General features: G+C 31.4%; 1 protein-coding gene across 3 annotated transcripts in view; it reads right to left on the bottom strand.

The window, feature by feature from the left end:
• Positions 1–4,647: 4,647 nt before the first annotated feature.
• The window catches only part of LOC119645211 (titin), a 152,221-nt gene continuing 135,474 nt past the window's right edge, over positions 4,648–21,394 (bottom strand). The window contains exons 21-22 of one of the 3 annotated variants that reach the window (XM_038045238.1): positions 14,281–14,802; positions 4,648–5,030 (exon numbers count right to left, since the gene is read on the bottom strand). In XM_038045238.1, coding sequence (XP_037901166.1) covers positions 5,023–5,030; positions 14,281–14,802 — 530 coding nt within the window. In that variant the 3' untranslated portion in view covers positions 4,648–5,022. Of the gene's footprint in view, positions 5,031–5,274; positions 5,315–14,280; positions 14,803–21,394 lie in introns of those variants that run through there. The other 2 variants (XM_038045248.1, XM_038045236.1) reach the window with 2 other exon arrangements.

Here is a 21,394-nt window from a genome sequence, read left to right as displayed (position 1 = left end):
CGTGTAACGGGTGTAAACTTTTTTTATCGATGGTAAGCGCAAAAAATTTTACCCCAAGACAAGAGTTAGTTAAAATTTTCACACAAAATCATTTATTGAGTCTTTTTAAAAACAACGAAGAGTTACTTCATATTCGATATAGTAAAAGGTTTTTTTTTTTTGTTTTTTTTGTTGTTAAAAACAACTTCCTTGAAACTTCCTTGCATCACTGAATCAAACGTTCGTTTGGAACATATGCGCAAGCGTCTGCCTCTAGATCGATTTACTTTAACTAATGAGTTCTAAATATTCATTGCCAAGTTGAACATACAGACAAACAAAAAATTATGCTTCTACATATTGAATCGGCAAAGAAATTTCTTTTCCAATATGTGTTATATGTGCTTATCGATTAAATCTCTTACGGGAAATTGAGATAGAATTCTAAAAACATAGCTCCAATTCACTTTTAGTTCAGACCTATTTAGAGCTTCATTCATGTGTTGTACGCAAAAAAAATAAATAAAAAAAAAATTATTATTAAAAATTCTTTAAATCTTCAAATATTTTTGTCGGTCGTTCAGAAAAGTATAAAATGTAAAGTATAACGTTAAACTTATTTTCGATGACGTGCTAGCACTTTGATAATTAATGCAAAAACCCTGTGTTGCTCTATATTTGCCTGAGATTTAAACGGGGCGTACCATCTTCTCAAGGATTAAAATGAAAAAAAAAAAAAAAAAAAACAAAATAGTTTTTGTGAAAAAGGGTAAGAAATTATTTCACTTATATTTATTTCAATATTTTTATTTTTTTTATAATAATTGCATTTTTATTGTTCACACTACACATTAAACATTCGTTGCAAGACAATTTGAACATATGTACTCATTGTGTTTTAACACACTTTATTAATGTAATAATATCTGCGATTTTAAAAATCATTTAATTTATTTGTCGATTGTCGTGGCTTAAACACGTGTAAAATTGATTTTATTTAGCTTTATATATATTTCACTTATATATTATTTAAAGAAAAATGCGTAGCGGCTCTTTTAAGTAACTTGCGCGTGCCCATATCTGAGTGTTTCCAAGTTTACGTTTCTACTGTTTTATTTTATTTTTTTTTTTTTGTGAGATGCCACTGAATTTTCATTGCGAAGATGTAGTTTTTCTTAATACGTATTTGTTGTTATTAGCGTTTTGGTTTGGTTTCCTTTATTCTTTCTGTGTGCAGATTGTTATTGTTTAATGTTTTTTTTTATTTTTTTTTATTTATTTATTTATTTATTTAGTTTTGTTTTTTTTTTTTTTTTTGTTTTTCTTGCTTTATTTTACTGCAATCTCTCGCTCTTCATTGCTAGCTTACGACTCTTACAAAACACTATTGTCTATTTTTTTTTTTATAATCATCCAACCGTCTCAATACCCAACAGCAACAAACATATCATCTTTTAATATAAGATCAGCTGTATAAGTCGCAGCGAATGCAAGACATTAGTTGAAAAATTAAGATTGTACCCATAAAGTAAAGGCTTACTTTTTATTCTTCTCAGTAAACATTAGAATAAAATTACTTATGTATTTTTTTAATTAATATCGTTTTAATGTAATAATATATTAAGTTTACTAAGCCACTTGTAATTACCTGTAATTTTTCATTTTCATTCGGAATTCATATGTGTAAAGTTGTTAATTGACCTACCCATAGATATATATATGTCTATAAATATTATTAATCTATAAATATTATCGAAATATTAAATTGAATGGAACGCATCTTAGAGCATCAATAAGAAAATATATATGTCGGGTATCGGCACTAATCTCATGTGCAACTTTTCTAATGTTAGTGTCAAATTTCAAATCGGTATCCAATGCAGAGCATTTTTGTTTTTGTTCAAAATACGCTCAAATTTTCAGTTTTTACAATAGTTATAGATTTTTGTTTTTATAGGTGTGTTTATAAACAAATCGTAGCTACTTTCTATTACGCTGAGCTGTGGTATTGTACATTGTACCAGGAACACCTGCGTTACATATGAGAATTTCGAAAAAAAAAAAAAAAAAAAAAAAACAACAATATCATGGTAGATATGAGATTAAATGGACATAAAATTGTATGCTGTTTGCAAGTATTGCAAATATATGTATAAATATATAGTACCTAATGGGGCTGTACATGATAGATGTAAAAAGTATTGTACACTCTTCTTGTTTTATTAGCTGGTACTGTGTAAAAATACATTGCATAAAGTTTTCGTTCACGATCACTCTGCTAATATATCGATTCTGAATTCTAAATTAAAACGCCTTCTTTAAGGTTTATTTAATTAAGCGCTATATTAATTCGATCGTAGTATAATAATATCAATAGAAAAACATTGTTGTTCAAAAGCGGGCACAATATGCTGAATTTCTTTTAAGCCCATAAGCCTCAATATATGCGATTTGTGCACGTTTTCGTTGATCATTTTTCTTACTGACGTTTTACAACATTTTTGAAATATTGAATTTATATTGCATTGAAATGATTTCAAACAAACAGTTTTTTTTTTTTTTTTTTTTTTTAAATAAAAAATTTAAGGCGTTTAAGTTTTCTAACAAAAGAAACGAAAAGAAAAAAAAAAAAAAACAAAAATAAGAAAATTTCTTATAAAAAAATTTTTTTCGGTTTCTTTTTGCATATTTGAAATATTTTTCCTTAATAATTCTTAAAATTAACGGAGCTCTTTGATTTATTACCAGATTTCATTTTTTTTTATTTTTTTTTTTTATTTTTAAACAAACAATTACACTGACACTGTTTTACGCTTTGCAGAGATATCTATACATTTGTTGTAATCAATTCAACGCCTTAAACGCCTTTAATTAAGTAAATGATTTTAAACAAATCATGTTTTATGCTAAATATCAAATACGAACAATGTTCTTAAATTAGCTAAAACATAAGAATTTTATGTTCTACATATTATGTTAATTACATATATACAACGCTTTCTTAACTTGCTTACAAAATAAAAACATACAACACAATGCTCACGTAACATAGATACGGTACAGTGAATCGCTGAAAGGAGCGTAGGAGAAAAAAATTAAAAAAAAAAAAAAAAATTGAAACATAAATATGAAGAGAACAAGTTAGAAAGTTATATACGCGTTAGGATGAATCTTTCATTTTTAATATATCTATCCATCCGATCAAATCACTACGTTAAAGTAACAATAAAATTGTTATGTAAAAATGTAAACGAAGCAAAAATTAATTGATAAGACATTTTGGTTGTCCTGAGCAAAATATTTGTACTAAATTTGATATCATTCAAATCACTTATAAGGAACATTTTATAGTTCGTTATTGGGACCTGATCTACGGCCATCGACTATGAATATATGTTAAGTATCAAGTTTATATCTCAATTTTTGTGCCTACGAACAACGCTAGACTCACGGACAGTGCTACAGCGATTCGAAATTTAAAGCTAATTAACTATATATAACCGATCTACTACGCTTATCTTTGGAAGGATCAATCTATCTATCTATCTATCTATCATCGTCCAAATGACTTTTCTTCTTCTCTAAAGAAAAGAAAGCGTTTGAATTTCCTGTTTTCTGTTAGTCTTAAAGTGAAATCTTTATCTTATTAATAGATTGGACAACGAAGAAGAAATTCGTGGGATTTTTTTTTATCAAAAATCGATTTTATCGTTCTTATGTTTTAATTGAATAACTTTATTACACATATAAAATTTTGACCAATAACACTGACCAATTTTCCGCTATAAGTCATCAGTGTAAAATATGTAGAATTTCTGTGCGAACGAAATAGAACCAAGTAGTTTTCTCCGATCTGCTTTGAATTCTATAGAGGACGAAACAACTGATAGTGCGGCAATCAAAATTTCTCAACCAAGTTATCTCATTTTGCTAACAGAAATTTATGCCTTTGCAGTCTAGCAAATAGCTGTGCATAGCGACCAAAGGAGCTAGTGTAACCCATATGGATAGCCAAAGCAAATCCTTCCGTTCCATTGCATCAAACCGAGATTTGCTATCGTTTGTTCTCATAGCCCGCTAACAACTTATCGAAAAATGGCTCAGTATTTTTTCATTTTAGAAGTAATTCGCAGGTATAAAGATTCGATCCATTATAGCTCTTAGCGTTCATATGGTATTCAATTATCGTTCATTCGTTTCGTATCCCGCCTTATATAAATGGGATGTAAAGTGTTTTTTGGGCAATATTTTGTTCCGAGAAATGTCATCGACTTGCGCAATAATTGGTTGACCAAAACGCCTTCAATTTTCACATGCACTATAGTGCGCTTTCAAAATATTGATGCTAGTACTAAAGTTGCCTCTATGGCAAGGCATCTTGCTGGGAAAACGCCTGGAATTCTCTGCTTGGCGGAATATTATGTTCTTTTGATGACGATTTGATATTATACTATATCGCAATGAATGGATATCCTCTTGCCGTATTTGTGTATATATATTCGATTCTACAATCATTCACATGGTATCATATATACCTATATATATACCTATATATATATATATATGTACAAGATATATAAATTATACGGAAAATCTCTTGCGAATACGATATAACAAGTATATTTATATATATATATATATATATACATATATATATATATAGATAAACAGTATCCTACGGATATTTTCCTTTAGCGGATACTTATACGCCAGACTTAATACAGCGTGTTATGCTTTAGTTAGGTTAAACTGCAATTATTTTACATTCGATTATGTGAGTGCATCGGTATTAAGATATTAACTACAATTCATATAAAAAGGTTAAGATTTTCAATCCATCAATTGAAATGATGGTAGGTTATGATATTGCAACATTGATATTCAAAATACAAAAAAAAATTTATTTGAAAAGGAGACTTTCTTTAGTTTTGTTAAATTTAAATCTAAATTTATTTGTCAAAATTTTATGCTTTTTCGTTTTTTTTTGGTATTCATGTTGCATTCATTGATGAGAGTTCACATGTTTCCATATAAATGGAAATGTTAAGCATCTACAGATGAGAGAAAAGATTGAAAAATAAAAAACGAACAGAAAAGTAATATTTAAACTAATATAGAGGAAATCTACAATTAAACTTAAAATTTATTAATTAAAAAAAAAACACACCGTTACGTTTAAGTATAAGTATAAGAAAATCATTAACGAATATTCATTTAAAAATTATATCTACCACAATGTATATATATTTTTATTTTGCTTTATTAATAGGTATAAAATTAAATATATTATATAATCTTGTTTTAGTAACAAAAATATTTCAAGATATTTAGTTTGCTGTAAATAAAAAAACAGTAAATTTTTATTATTTGTTTCTTTTTTCTTAAATTCTTCTTCATCGATGATAATGGTCGCCAATGGTGGCCAATGCATGGCTTATGATCATGACTTGTGTTAACTAAAAGTCCGAAGGCCTACAATGATTTCAATTTTTTTTCAAATATTTGACTTAAAATGAAAATGAGTGTGAAAATGAGTAAAGTTAGTGACAAAATAAAAACTCATTACCCCACTGAGTGTAAATAAAGAAAAAAAAACAAAAAAAACAAACAAATATTTAAACTTTTGTAAAGTGTAACCCTAATTAATATTCTTTTTATATATGTAAGTAAGTGTTGTACTCTATAACTTGCAATAAATTTAATCGTTTAAAACTGATATAATAATAAAGGAATTATATGCGTGAGATTTATATAACTGTTAATTCTGCTCTGTTTCTCAAATCATCTCACATTCTTTTACTTTAGTTTTAGTTTAGTTTACTAAATCATTAACTGGTTATATAAATTTGTAAATAATTTTCTATTTCTTACTTTTTTTTTTTTTTTTTTTTTTTTTAAGAGTAAATATTTTAATAAATTTCTATTTTATTACATTTTCCTTTCGTTTACTAATGCGTAACGCATAAAACATCAATGTGGTCAAAAGTTGTGCTCACTTTTCCTTTTTTTCTTTTTTGCGTTAACGTTAAAGTCGCCAAAGTTGCTTACTATGTTTGCCATATAATGCTGAGAACACTTATCAAGTGCTTTGTTTGGACAGCAAACAAGAAAAAAAAAAAAAAAGGTTTATTTCTTCAAGAGTTCACAATTCATTTCGTTCGTTGCATTCACATGCGAACTCCCCTTTTACCCGTAGCTATGTTATATTGTTAAATTCACTACAATTTAGAATAGGATATAATATTAGGAGATAGAAGTAGATTGAACCCTAAAATAGAGAAGAAAGAGCAATGTATAGTATTGTATAATCCCTGGTCTTTATCCCTCAATATTCACCATTAATATGATGTCGTATCGATGATATCGTATTTATTACAATTTGATTGTTATATCGCGCACAGAATCGCGTCAGCTAAGTTAATCAGCCTTGCAGTTGACGTGAGCAATGCGGCTACGTCCATCTATATGCTCTTTTCCACTTTATATTCTTAAAATAAGTCCGCTTCTCATCTCCACAAAGTCATACGAGGTAAAAATTATCTTCCTTTATATTGTTCGAACAAGAAAGAAAAAAAAAAAAAAACACAAAACTCCTCGACAATGTTCTTTATTTGGCACAAATTTCAACATATTAAACCGAGCAAATGATTGGTATGCAGCAACAGTTATCATTAACGTTTGTTTGACACGTCTGGATGGATGCCTTGGTAAGCCATCTATTTCCCAAGTCTACACTTCCAATTTCTATTACTCTGCCATTTCTTTTTCATATATCTCCAGCTACTAATTGCGGTTCAATTTAACGGATCTTCATACTGTTGATGAAAGTTTTCTTAACAAAAAATTTTATACCTAAACCTATAGCGATTGTGATAAAAGTCAAATTTTGAGGTCAAGGGCGATCTTTTAAGGTTGCAGTCGCGATTTCGACAAGCAGATGGACGGATAGATAGGCAAACATTCTCAACTCAATTTCATTATCATTGAAGGACCATGTCACGCCATGTCAAAGGATAGGATTATGCGTCTTCCTATAGTTTTGAAAAAGTCATTCAAATCAAATCTTATTCAAATTCGTTTGCGCTGAGGCTGTTGTTTTATTGTTTTAATGAATGGATTTTTTGCTAAACAAAAAACTGATCGCTAAGCTTAGCTAATTGCATATTGTACGTGAAGAATATTCCAATAATTCCCAATTACTGCAAAACTGCCATATATATATATATATATATGTATGTAATATCGGATTGCAAAAGAAAATGCACAAATTGTTCATCAAGAGGAAATCCATTGAATTTACTTCCCCCTAAGAAAGATCTCTATTCGAATCCGAGTAGTATTTCTTGGGCCAAGAGCAAATATTATCTCTGGAGTTTGAGCTTTTAAGTTTCGAAAATACAGTCAGAGCAAATCGCTTCCGGAACGAAGTGTGAATTGAATTTCGGACGAAAGCCTCGATACAACCAAGAGATCATCAAAAACATCTTATTACTCTTTGATAGTATTAGTGTTGCTTTGAAACGATAAATACTCAAAATTTATGTTAAATAAAACATAGATCTTTTAGTTAATGCGAATGATAAGAACGCAGTTAGGCATAGTCTGGATAAGTGTAGAGCATAAAGCGGTCGAGGTTAACCAATAATCTCACTCATTTGTTTTCAATTACCGTTCGGAGGCAAGCAATGCATATCCCTGCATTGCTTGCAATCAACAATTTTAAATAGAAAGTATAGCGTGCCGATGCAACATTAGAGGGACGCGTTAACGTTTGTCCGTATGTACATTTTGTAAAGTTATACTATTCAAGAATACATAAATGAGTTAAATATCTAAATATCTAAATATAGAGCAGTAAGTAAAAATTAACGCAATATATACACATAATATACACAAGTACCGTGGCAGTGGCTGGTAAAAACATTTCAACCACACGCACTGCTGTGGTTACTCTCAATAGACTGTTTTGTTTTGTTTTTTTTTTTTTTTTTGTTTTGTTTTTGGTATGCCTATTGACACTCTTTGCAATAGTGGGTTAACTTCTTCTGCATGTTTTTGGTTTTTTTTTTCTGGCATTTTTACAAGAAAATAAGGTAAATGAAAAAAATGCAGGAAAAATGTGGAAAAAAAAAGCAAACAAAGGAAATTGTAAAAAGCATTCAACAACAATCAACTAACAAACTAACATATAACGACTTGCAACATTTCCATGTGTTGTTGGAGTTGTTAGAGAAAAAAAAAAAAAAAATCATGATACCGCTTGTAAGCATTACAGGAAATGTGCATAGGCTAGAGAATTGTACGCATATACAAACCAAACCATTACGGTAATTTGATGCCAATTTAAGAATTATGTTTGTTTCTTTCTCTCTCTCTCTCTCTCTCTGTCTCTTTCTCTTTTCCTCACTGTCTATCCATGTATCACGCGCGCGCTCTTTTCATATTAGTCCGCCCTTGTTGGCTGCCGTGCACGTGTATATATATATATATATAAGTTTACGTCCGTCCCCTGATTAACGTCATCATCAAGACATTTCTTATTAGTTGCCACGGTTTGTTAGGCTGTCATCATGCTAAGCGAAAATGATGATAATGATAGCATGGACTTAATGCCCCCGCCATAAAAAGATATATACATGAATATCGTTTATCACAACAACTCGCGTACACATTAATGCATATGTGCGCCTGCATAGAAACGAACATATTTACGATAACTGTGCAGTTGATCCTCTCCCCAGCGTAAAGCTTCACCACAAGTGGTTTATTATATTCAGCACGCCATAATATTATTTAGCGCGAGTGTACTAACTCTTTTATTACATTTGTAACTCTTTATGAGCATAAGTAAAAATTCTTAATACTTACTTCTCCTGCTTTTATATTCTATTTCTAAATTACATTCTTGTCATGGTACTTTAGATAGTATTTAAAAACCGCACTTGCTTACGATTTTTTTTTTTTTTTTTTCTTACCATTTGAAAGAATACTGAAAAATTTGTACGCGAGAAGGCCGCGAGATTCTGGAAAAGTCTCTTGGCGATTGGAAAAATTTAGAAACATTTTTTTTTTTTTTATTTTGAATATTCTGCTTATAAGTGTGATTAGTATAAGTTGAGTAAAAACAAAGAATAAAGAAGAATTTTTAATCTTTCGCTTACAAGACTGTCGATTGATTGTGTACGGCATTCAAGAATCGGAGCTTGATCGAGCCTAGTTCTTTTCTTAGTTGCTTAGTTGAAATTAACATTTTTTTTTTTTTAAATTGATTGAAAGACATTCTTGTGCTTTATAAGATGTACGTACGTACATATTTACGTCCGTCCTTTTGTTATTTTATTTTATTTATTTATTTTTTTTGTATTTCTTTGCATTGTTTTCCATATCTACGTTTTCTTTTATTCTTAACTGTAAAATGTGATGTTTATCTTAAACTCTTACTTGGGGGTAATCTCCGCGTTATGTACGCTTTCATTTGCACACATGTCACTCATACATATAGAAATTTTTCTTTTTTTTTTGAATTGCCTGTCTGTTCATAAATTTTAATAAATACATAAATATTGGTTTTTTTTTTTTTTTTTTTTTTTTTTTTTTTTTGGGGTATTTTGAAAATTATTTTTATAATTTGCTTTTCAGTTTATTTTGACATAAACACAGCAGTTGGTATTTGACCTTGTGTTACATTTGCCGTTGCTGTTATTGCATTAATGGCAATGTAAGCATTTTTTAATTTTTATAATTGATCACATCAGTGGTGTTCTAAGCTTAATTAAGATTCGGGTCGAATAACGGTTTTTGATACTTAGTTTCGTTTGTCTAAGGGTAAAATAACTATATACTAAACCTTTCTTGAAGTGCATATGTAATACACGCTAACAAGTGCATGTGAATCCTTTTTTACATGATGTACGTGTTTGTGTCACTTTATAGATGTATGTAATTTGTATAACTTGGTTAAATGGATTTTGCCTTTGTCTAAAACGCCATACGAAACACGCATTGCTACCTTATCTAGAGAAATGATTTTTTCGTCTGGTAGCCCACAGGGTAATCATCTTGGTCCCCTATTCTTCGCTCGATTCATAAATTATTTGCTGTCTGTAATTGAGTATGTCTTGTACTTTAATGTATGCTATTGAAATGGAATTGTCCCTTTTATTTGATTTCAGATCCTCCTAAATCGAAATTCGGTGGAGTTAGTAGTATGGAATAGAGTAACTCACATTTCTTAAGTAGGCGTAAGAAATTGTCATTTTATGTACAAGTTCGCCTCAGAGATCTACATATAATATATATGGGTACGTTACAGATGGCCTTCCATATTTGTCTAATGGGAGTGTTTTTTTTTAAACCCAATTTGCGCTACTACTCTCAATTCTAAATAAAAAGCTGGATGTACTTTGGGATTTGTTTGAAAGTTAGTCTGGGTGACTTTGATAGCTTTGTAAGCTATGACTGTGATATTTATATATACTAGAGTCTGTCTAAAATTAATTTATTATATCAGCCTTACGAAGGCTAGAATGGAGACCCTGTGTCACTTTGTCTTCATATATTAACCCATTGAAATTTGATCAATGTTCCCATACTTTACAGGCAAAGATTCGCACTTGGATCTGCTTTTGTGAATAAACTGATTAATGGTGCAACCTAGCCATTGATTTTACTAAGTAAAGTTAATTTCAATTCTCCATAGCGGCTGTCGAGGCACTATATCTCAGTTGAATTACCATCTTGTCGCTTTCATTATAAACTATTTACAATTTGTTCTACGTTGCTTGCAAAAACATTAACGATTATTATCATTTATCAGTTAATAATTTATCCATAACAATATAACTTATAATGCTTTCCGCAAAGTAATCATATCAATAGGTATTAATTAACTTTAAGCTGACTGCTTTTTACTAGTCTTTAAGCTTAAATTTAAGCTACTTCACACAACAAGTAACATCGAGCTTCTTTGCTGCATACTGTAAAGGGCTGATTTTCATTAGTTGAATAAATAAATAAATAATTAAATAAATGTCTATTAGTAAATGTCGATTTCAAATTTAGACAATTCTCGAGCTGCGCGTATGAACAATTTGACACATTCTTAGCTAACGTATATGCTATGCAGCTCTTATATTAATTTGGGGAAAAAGAAATCCATTATTTTTTCGGTAGATGGCTGCACTGATAGATTTCTCGTAAAGTATCGATCAAACAATTTCAGATTTATGCTCGTTGGAAAGGTGACATTTCGCAGTAAAAAAAATTCTTTTGCTGTTTTTTGTTTGGTGCATTCAGTTGTGAGCTACAGCGTGTTAAAAATGGAAGTGAACAAAGAGAAAATTCGGTACATTTTACAGTTTTTCTTTGACAAAGGCGAATATGCAAGCCAGGCGGCTAAGGAGCTAAAAATCGACCATAAAACAGTTTTAAACCATTTACACAAAGCTGGATTCAAAAAGAAGCTCGATGTTTGGGTGCCACATCAATTAACAGAAAAAAACATGATGGATCGAATTTCCATCTGCGAAGCCTTGGCCAAACGGAATGAGATAGACACATTTCTTAAACGGATGGTGACTGGAGATGAGAAATGGATCACATACGATAATCCTGTGCGAAAACGATCGTGGTCAAAGAGCGGTTTAAGCATCTCAAACGGCCAGGAAGGTTTTGCTATGCATTTGCTGGGACTGGAAGGGGATTATTTATTATGAGTTGCTTCCATATGGCCAAACGCTAAATTCTGATCTCTACTGTCAACAACTGGACCGTTTGAAGATAGCGATTGACCAGAAACGGCCAGAATTGGTCAACAAGAAAGGTGTCGTGTTCCACCAGGACAACGCTAGGCCACACACATCTACAGTGACTCGCCAGAAACTTCGGGAGCTTGGTTGGGAAGTTTTAATGCATCCGCCATACAGTCCGGACTTGGCACCAAGCGATTATCATCTTTTTCTTGCATTGCAAAATTTCTTTAATGATAAAAAATTGGAATCGAGAGAGGATTGTGAAAATCGACTACTAGAGTTTTTTGCAAATAGAGAGCAGGACTTCTATGAGAGAGGCATTTTGAAGTTACCTTTAAAATGGCAGCAAATCATACAACAAAACGGTGCATATTTGATCCAAATCGGACAATCCGAAGCATGTTAAATAAAGTCCTGAAGTTCATATAAAAATGATGGATTTCTTTTTCCCCAAACTAATATATTCGTTTGTGTGTAAGGTATGCGTATTCGCGGATATGCAAAATACTTTCAAAGACGGATATGACTTTTGTATTTGTTTCTTTTAAAAAAACATTTACATCTAGCATCCCTTCACTGCATAACCTACACATTCCATGCGAACCGATCCGATCCGATGCTAACTAATTGAGCATTGTTATTGTATGTGTGCGTAACATCCTGATTTAAAAAGCTCTTTGAAAAAGAACGGGTACATCTTTTTTTCTGGCTTACTTTTGCAAAAGGATCCGATAATAAAAATTTTCCTGCAAATATTTGCTTTTAGATCCAATGATCTAATAATCAAGAGGAAGGCTTCTTGTCTTTTCATCTCTTTGCATAGAGGAACACAGTCGTCTACATGATTGAATTCACTGAATCAAAAACAGCTTGCTTTTCGCAATGACCCACCGATTTCACCATAGATATAGCATAAACTTTGTGCCCTTGAGTGTGTGCGTAACACGCACTATTAGCTTTTTCTTCGTTTCGAAAGCATTTCTTGCATTGCGCAATATTGACCGTTCGTTATGTTTCGTCAAGTTTTCCGATGAAAACCCGTAGCAAATGGTCTTGAGTTCTTCATGCCTCAGAGAGTTAAGTGTTTTTTTTTTTTTTTTAATTTTTCCTATAACCAACCGTCTGTTTAGGTGATCGTAGTTGCTTACGTCTTAGCCTCCTATTCAACATAATAAAATAAAAGCAATTGAGCTCCGTGTTATCGAGTAGATAAGAGTCGCATCTATCAACTCTCTATTCGTGTCTTCGAATCTTAGTGAGATAGACCATACTTTGACTGAGCTACAGCGTAGTATTTACGTATCGCGCGCACCCACTAAACCGGGAACGTTCAGTATCTCTTCCTCTCCTTCGTTACTTCGTTCATCATCATTTTACGCGTGTAAGGAACATACAAAAAAACAAAAAACGAATATAACTTTTTTACCAGATCTAGGTCGTAGCATCATTATTGTTTTTATCGAAATAATTTTGAAATTGATTTCGAATTTTAATGCTTCTTTTTCTACTTGCAATAATTCAAAAGCTAATCGCTAATCGCATCTACTGCAATTCATATAAATTGACACTAATCCTGCCTCGCGATAAAATGTCTTAGTCATTTTTATAATATTTAGTTCATATCAAGTTATGTTTCATAAGAAATGGGTGTAAAAATTTTTCCAATTTTGTCTAAAAGAAAAGAAAGTCCTTAATATTTTTTAGTTAATAATTTTATCTAAACGATTCTGTTAGCAAGGAGTTTGTACATCAATCGGTTAATTTCTTTCTATATTTTGTGAAGGATCGAAACGTATATATATATAAATATATTATATAATATATTATATATATATATATGTATATATATATATGTATATATATGTATATTCGTGATAATTATAATATTATGCCGGCTCTTGTTCGAATATTAACCGAAGAGCATTGTTTTCTTACTCCAAATTTATATATATATATATGTATATATGTTAGGTCTACAGAAATTGCAGGTCACGCATCTACAAATGCACTTAGCATAGATAATTTTTTTTGCTCATTTCAAATTAAAAGATTAATGAAAATTATTTTATATCATCACTTTGTTATTATTTACGCGATACGTTTTCCAAAGAGAAAATGTAAAGAAGAGGGTTGGGAAATATCAATTATGCCATTGAGTTGAAAATTAAACACCTGCTTCCGAATTTTTTATATTCATCAGAAATAGGCAAAAAAAAAAATTCTTGAAAATCTTTCAAAAAAAAAAATAAAATAATAATAATAATAATAATTTCAATGGACAGGGTATGCATATAATCGTCGATACCCTCCCCACTTCTCACTCATCGTCAATCGATGTCAAAGCTTATTATTGCATTTGGATCTCATTGCTTAAATTTTTTTGTATGTACAATGAAAAATTTATGAAACATATGACAGCATGACAGTAATGATATACAAAACATTAATGAAAAGAACCAAATGAATTTTGAAATTTTTATGTACACATACAAACACACACAAAGAATCAATGCGGTATAAAGTAAAGATTATAATATTTAAAGCGACTTACCCGTTCCGGATGTTTGGGGATGGCAACCGTTCATGGTGATGACCTTAACATCTATGCCGTTGGAGGAAGATGTGGGTCCCGGTATTGTAGAACGTGAACGCTGATGACATTTCTCTAAGAAATATTTATCTTCTTCACTGTTCGCCGGATATTCAGAAATCGCTACAGTTTTCGTTGTCACATAACTAATCGATTCAACGGTCGTCTCCCATTTTTGATAACTATTCACTTTTGTATCACTTTTGAACGTTTTCGTATTCGAATTTCTGAGCGGCGACGAACGCAGTGATATGGAAGATGAGGTGCCCGTAGTAGAAGAGCCCAAAGAATGCCTCGATGAGGCCGATGATGAAGTGAATGACGCTGATTTTTGTAATTTATATGTATGATCTTTTTGCATAATAGATTCCTGCTCTTTCGATAATTGTTGTCGGTAAAGTCCATTAATTGTTGTCGAATCGTGTGCATTCGTATATTGTTCGTTTTCTGTGATTTGTAAAATTTCCGTTTGAGTGCCTTGATCTGAAATTGTAATTAATTAAAATAACATTATTCGCAGATAAATGAAATTTTTCAAATTTTTTTTTTTCTTTTTTTTTTTTTTTGTAAAAAAAAAAAACAAAATCAATTAATATTATAGTGCATGAGTTTATTGATAAATGTTTTGAGATGTGTAAAATTTACAAATAAAACGCCGCACAAGCATTTCCTCTTGTTGTTAATCATAATAATTTACATTTGATTAATACCTTATTTATAAAACGACTGTAAAGAATATACAAAATTTTTGATGCACAATAGAATTACATTGAAAAGTAGTCGTCGTATTAAGGTTAATAATGCATTCGAAGCATTTCGCAAAATCCTCCTACGAAAATTCTGTCGTTAAAGGAATTTCACATAAAATTATTGTGATTTATATATGTTTGCTTATCGCAAAATTTTCCTCAATCACGTCTTATTATCTTTAGAAGATTTCTAATCAATCAAGTGCTTAATTTACGTGCATGCATACATGCACCCATTATATGCATATTGCATAATTTCTTTTATTCCGACGCTTCTTTAGCATTGCTATGCCTTTCTTATAGGACGATTCAATGATCCAGGTGCTTGAAACACACGTCAGATTCCACGATCGCCGCTCCATCAGCATGCAGGTAATACAGTCATATGCGGATAAGTCTGAGGAGTACACCTGATAGGTGCAGTTCGTACAATTTTGTCATTGTTGTGGTCGACTTGTGATAAGTGCATTTTTTTTTTTTCCTTATCTGGGGTGATTTTGTTGCAAGCGTTTTTTTGTCAAGCGTACTAACAGTGTACTACTGATCCTTTATCCCTTCACAAGAGAATCGATGAAAATTTTTTTATACGCATCCCTCGCCAGCCGACTTTTGCTTTGCGATCGCGTAGCCGATTCACGATTTGACTCCGCACTGAGTGATGATAAATTCATCGTTTCATCCGTTGTGGCATTCTCGCATGAAAAGGTCCTTTCATTTCGCCCAGCCGGCCCTAATCAGTTGTTATTTTTCGTCGTAAGTGAGTAAACGTGATACTCTTTTTCGGATAGGGCTGTTTCATGGACAATGCAAGTTAATGCAGATTTTTAACTATCCCACGCAACTTCACTTTTCAGTCTCTCCGACCAGAGTTTTTTGATGTTTCCAAACATTTGAATCCTTAGGATATGTTTTCCAAATTATTCACTATTTCTTTTGTAAATAAATATGTAATAAATCTCAACATTTTCTGATACTCAAAGCTTTATTAGCACAAGATTGTTGGCTATTTTTATATAAATAATATAATTGTTATTGATGTTGTTGTTGTTGTTGTTGTTATTGGTCTTAGTTAGCTAGTGAAGATTAATAACGTCAAAGTTTCATATTTAATGTGTGAACGAATATTCAAGCCTTTCTTCTTCGTTTATATAGACGCAAAATTCGGCTAAGGGTAAAATAAATAATGGAGAGAAAAGTCTTACGCTAAGACCCTATCCTACTTGATGCTCATCTTTAGTTCTTACAGATGGAAACTATAAAAGCATTAACTACACATGTTCCTTTCACGACGATGAATGCAGGAATATATTAAGAATTTCGATTTCTCAAAAGCATTACGCTTCTTTGGATCTGAAATTTTTCGTCTGACAACAACAACAACAACAAAGTTAAATTAATTCAAATTACGTTGGTGATTAAAAATATATTTCTCGAGTGCTACAAATGAAAAAGCAAAAAAAAAAAAATAAGGGAATTATTCGCAATGTATACCTGTTTGGCGGGTGTGAGAATGTATAAAAATATCAACAAAAAAAAAGTACCCTACTATGATCTTATTAGTTAGTTGGTCGGTAGCGTTGCAAATAAGTAAATAATTTTATGTGGTGTGTTTTAAAAGCAAGCAGTTTTTTTGTAAACATGACCGCATATATATATATATATATATATATATATATATATATATATTATATATATATGAACAGACGAGTGAATATGCATTTTATAAAATAATAATTAATAACTTTTTGGCAAAATTTGAAAAAGTGTTTACAAATATTTCGGAATATTAATGGTGCTAATAACTGAATGTTTGCTGCGCCTCAACAATAGTATGAGCAAATGTTTTTCTCAACAACATCAAGGTTAAATTAGTAATACACAAGATAGAGAAGGCAAACTATAATAAGATCTAAAATATAATCTTCGTTCAGCCTATTCTTTTTAATAGAATAGTTTTTCCGAAATTGAATTTCACAACAATTCAAATTGAAACGCAGTGTCACAGTAGTCATAAAAAGAAGAAAATATGTTTTCGCCTTAGAACGAATTTTGGATGCCTATCGTTTGAAACAATGTCTTCTATTCGCATAGTTGTCGCTCTTGTACGTTTTCCTATAGTAAAAAATTTGATGTAAAAAAATATTATATTCATTCAATATCTGGGAAACAATGTGAAAATGTTAACCAAGTTCTCATTGGCAAATTGATATGAACTAGGACGTGAGATATGCACGAAACTCTGTCAGATTCTTCTCGATCACCAACGTCATCAAAAAAGGGGTCGTACACTAAATCGTACCTACAATTTTCCAGCGAATATTTATAATGAAGAACTTAGTTAGTTTTCCTTAAGTCCTTTGTCCAATTGAGTTGAATTGGAAGAGTTTGCCGAAACGATAGCGATCACAGAGACTTTGAAATCAAGTCAATTCTTTATGCTAAGCAAAGATATTTGCGGGATTTCTGATACATATGAACAGATATATATTTGGGAATAAGGCAGTTTAGGCAGATTAGACTCAATCGAAGAGAATTTCAACGAAAGAAAGGCGAACGCCTGAAATAAGAATATAGCGTCTTTTAAAAAATTATTAAGAATCATAAACCGTGTTTTAACTGTTTGCGAAACAATGTCGAGGTCAATAAGCTTTAAGGCGTTACAAATTTGGAATAAAGATTAGGAGCGATTTACAATCCTTTGAAAAACTAATAAAAATAAAAGAAAAGAAAAAATTGTATTCCTCTTCCAAGGTCAATTCTTTTTTGTTCGCTTTCATTCCTTGCGATTAAGTTGACACACTACGCTCTATGACGCGCTGCCACATCTCTTCTAATAATGATAAACTTAATGATGAAGTTAACCAAAAGGAGGTTGACAGGCGAGCTAACAACAGAGTACGATATCACTCAGGAATATCAAAAATTTCTATGTCTTACGATTGACGGATTGTTGCGGACGGCATGATGAACTTAGTGCACATTCGCCCTTCAAATAAATTTTGAATTTTTAAAAGTCGCAACCCCATGAATGTTAAGTGCCTATATATCTGCATATAGTATATAAAGAAATTTATGTTATTTACACAAAATTGCAGACAATTATTATTTCAGGCATGATAAAATTTTCTCTTAAATTTTAAACGAAGACAAACCCATCGCATCCCCCGCATGATGATGATGATGATGATGATGATGATGCGAAGCAACAGCGTATAGAATAAATAACTAAACACATGTTTAAAAGTGGGCGGTTAATTAAACTATCGACCACAGACTGCTTTATTTAGAATAAAGAAAGAAAAAAAAAAAAAAACTTTTCTTTTCATAAATAATTTATTAGTGTCGCAGAACATCGATTGTAAAAATTTGTTTTGATTATTTAAAAATAAAACAATCGACTGACTAACTGTACACAATACAAAACAATTCTATTTGGCAAAGGTGATCTTCCCATAACCACCTGAAGTTTTAAGGAGAAAAATACTGAGGTTTATTATCTATTTTTTCAAAATTTTCATTCACTTCTCTCTTCTTTTCTCTTCTTCCATCTCTTTTTTATTGAGCTGTTCGCCTGCCTGGAAGCTGTTCGCCTCAATACTTTTAGCATTTGTAATAAACATTTTTATCAAAGTCAATGTAGCAAAGGATGCGTGTCCCGAGCATACCGATCAGTGATAGTCTATCAGATTTATAAAGCAAGGCAAGCATCTTTCGAAGGTTCGCACATCGCTTCTGTTCGCAATCAAGTCCTTTTAGTTAGAAAGACATTCATCAAATCAATGAGTTGGAAAATGGCTTCAGTTGGTTATACAATCTCGCCGCTGGTTTTGGTCTTACACCTAGCTTAAGAACCGTACCTTTTATCTTCGGTATACCGTATATTTCCATTTCCGATATTTTATATTAATATCATTTGTACCCTTTCAATTTAGTTATGTAGATTGTATTATGTCTTTCTAGGACTTAAGGATACATATTTGTTTGTTGGTTTCGATATTTAACGTAGTTACAGTGGCGACACGGTACAATACTGTGTCACCGTAGTAGTGAAGGTGGGTATATCACATTGAAGATAGGTCAGCTGTCAGATGTCTCCAAGGCGGCTTAAATTACTAATTGGCAATGCCTATCAGATGGGGGCGAAGATATTGAGTAGAAGCAAATGACTTCATTCTTTTTTTTTTCTGGATCAAAGCGCCCGCGAGGCAACACACCATCGTCCGTGTTGAAGAACTCTGGGTTCATCCGCTGGGATAGCGCACTATAGGTGCCGAACTGCGCATATTCCGAAAGGCGACCCTTCTGTTCAGTCCGATGACTATTGGCGTTAGGTCATTAGAGTTAGGTAGAGATACTTTCAAATAATTTTAATTCATAGCCCCCTAAGTTGCTGATAGGTAATTACAACTTGAAGTTTTCGATTTAGCGATATAAGAAGAAGAATAAAAGGAATGTGAACTATAATCTCATGACAAATTCATATTTTTTTTTTTTTACTCAAGAGACGCAGGACATCAATAAAAGGAGGTCGAAACGTCTGGGTAACCCGCTAAGGCTACCCCAGCATATTAAATCGGCTAAGAATTTTCCTAAAACAATAGGGAAAAATACTTATCCTCTTACGGTTGACTTAGGATATTAACGGCGCTCATGAAAAATTGGGGAATGCCTGCAAAGCATAAAATGCATTGTAGTTGATTTTGTTTCAAAGGATTTTAATCTATTTTTGTTTTATTTTCGAAAACGTAAAGTAAATCAATCGCTTAAACGCCAAAAAACTGATTAATCGCATCAGTCCGAATATCGTAATAATCCAGATAAGGAGCCGTGTCGCCAACGACTTTACGAAAATAATTAATGAAACGGACCTTTAAGAAAGAATATAAAGCGATTTTGTTTTAATAATTGCCTTCAATTATGATATAACGGTATAGGACTCAAACCACCCAAATATCTTGAGTTGATGGATACCAAACACTTATGCTTTTATGCTTTTTTTGCAATTTGTGCTATATTTCTGATCAACATGATATCCGAAGGATAAGAGAGCGAAGGTACTTATCATTATTACAGTTTTTCAATTATTGATTTTTCTATCTAAATTTTTGCACATAGAGCAATAGCAATGGAGGAGTCGACGCATACGGCAATGATTATTTCTTCAATGCCTTGACATTTCAGTTTAACCAGTTCACTTTGTGTATAGCAAATTATAAATAAGATAATCGGTCCATACGTCCTTGTCCGCTTTCTTCATAAAATTTCATCGTTATGAATGCGTATTTGCCATAATAACAATGTACTTGAGAAAATATTTTGATCACATACTCTACGTTTGGCGAGCACACAAGTATATCGCTAAAGAAGTCGACACCGTTAAGATTGGTTAAGTAAGAGTTATGGCTACGTTATGAGATAACACTAACAAACGATAATAAATTTGTAATAATATTGTGTAAAATATTTTTAAAAAATTCCTTTTACCATAAATCAATTAATTGATAATAATAAAAAAATCTCCCCGAAAATTTATTTTACATTCTTTATATTCAATTATTAATAATATAAAAAAAAAAAATAAAAAAACGTGAAAAAGAAACATAAAAAAATAATCAAAGAAGAAAATTAAATATCGCAATTTCCGCATAGATTTAAACGATAAGCAGATGACGGGGCAGGTCTTTCAAATTTACTCATATATACCTCTGCACGTACGTATCAAGGTTAATATACTTATATTATAGTGGATGAACGCCTTCACAAGACAATACTGTTAATACAGTAGTAATCTTTTAATGAAATAATTTTGGCTATAATTCAAAATTTTCAATATTTTTCATTTCCTGATTAATTTCAGTATCATCGAAATTGTCAAATGATTTTGTTTCTAACCGCGAAAAAGGCTGCTTATCGTTAAGTGCATTTTTCATTTAATATTTAATAATTTCTCATGATTTTTTTTTTTTTTTTTTGATTTGAAAATGAATTTTAAAATTTTGAATCATATGTCAATTTTGAAAATTCTCTCCTTCAACTTTAGTTGCGTTGAATAGTTTCTGAGCTACAGTGACTACAGCCTCAGCCTTGGATTACCTTGGAATATTTCAATTTCGAAAATCCGATGTTAATTGGATGACATCTATCAAGCGATTGCCATTAAAACACATTGATACTTTTAATGCTGCTTAATGCCAATTTAGCACGATTTCCCTCCAGAATTCGCTGAAGGTTTTGTCATTTGTCTCTCCTTTCAATTTTAAAAGCCAATTATCAGTTGGTTAGCGCCTATTTTTACTAACAAACAGTTTCCTTACATAAAATGATAT

This window comes from Glossina fuscipes, unplaced genomic scaffold (assembly GCF_014805625.2).
Source record: "Glossina fuscipes isolate IAEA_lab_2018 unplaced genomic scaffold, Yale_Gfus_2 1, whole genome shotgun sequence".
Classification (NCBI taxonomy): domain Eukaryota; kingdom Metazoa; phylum Arthropoda; class Insecta; order Diptera; family Glossinidae; genus Glossina; species Glossina fuscipes.
This window is presented reverse-complemented; position numbering and strand designations above follow the sequence as displayed.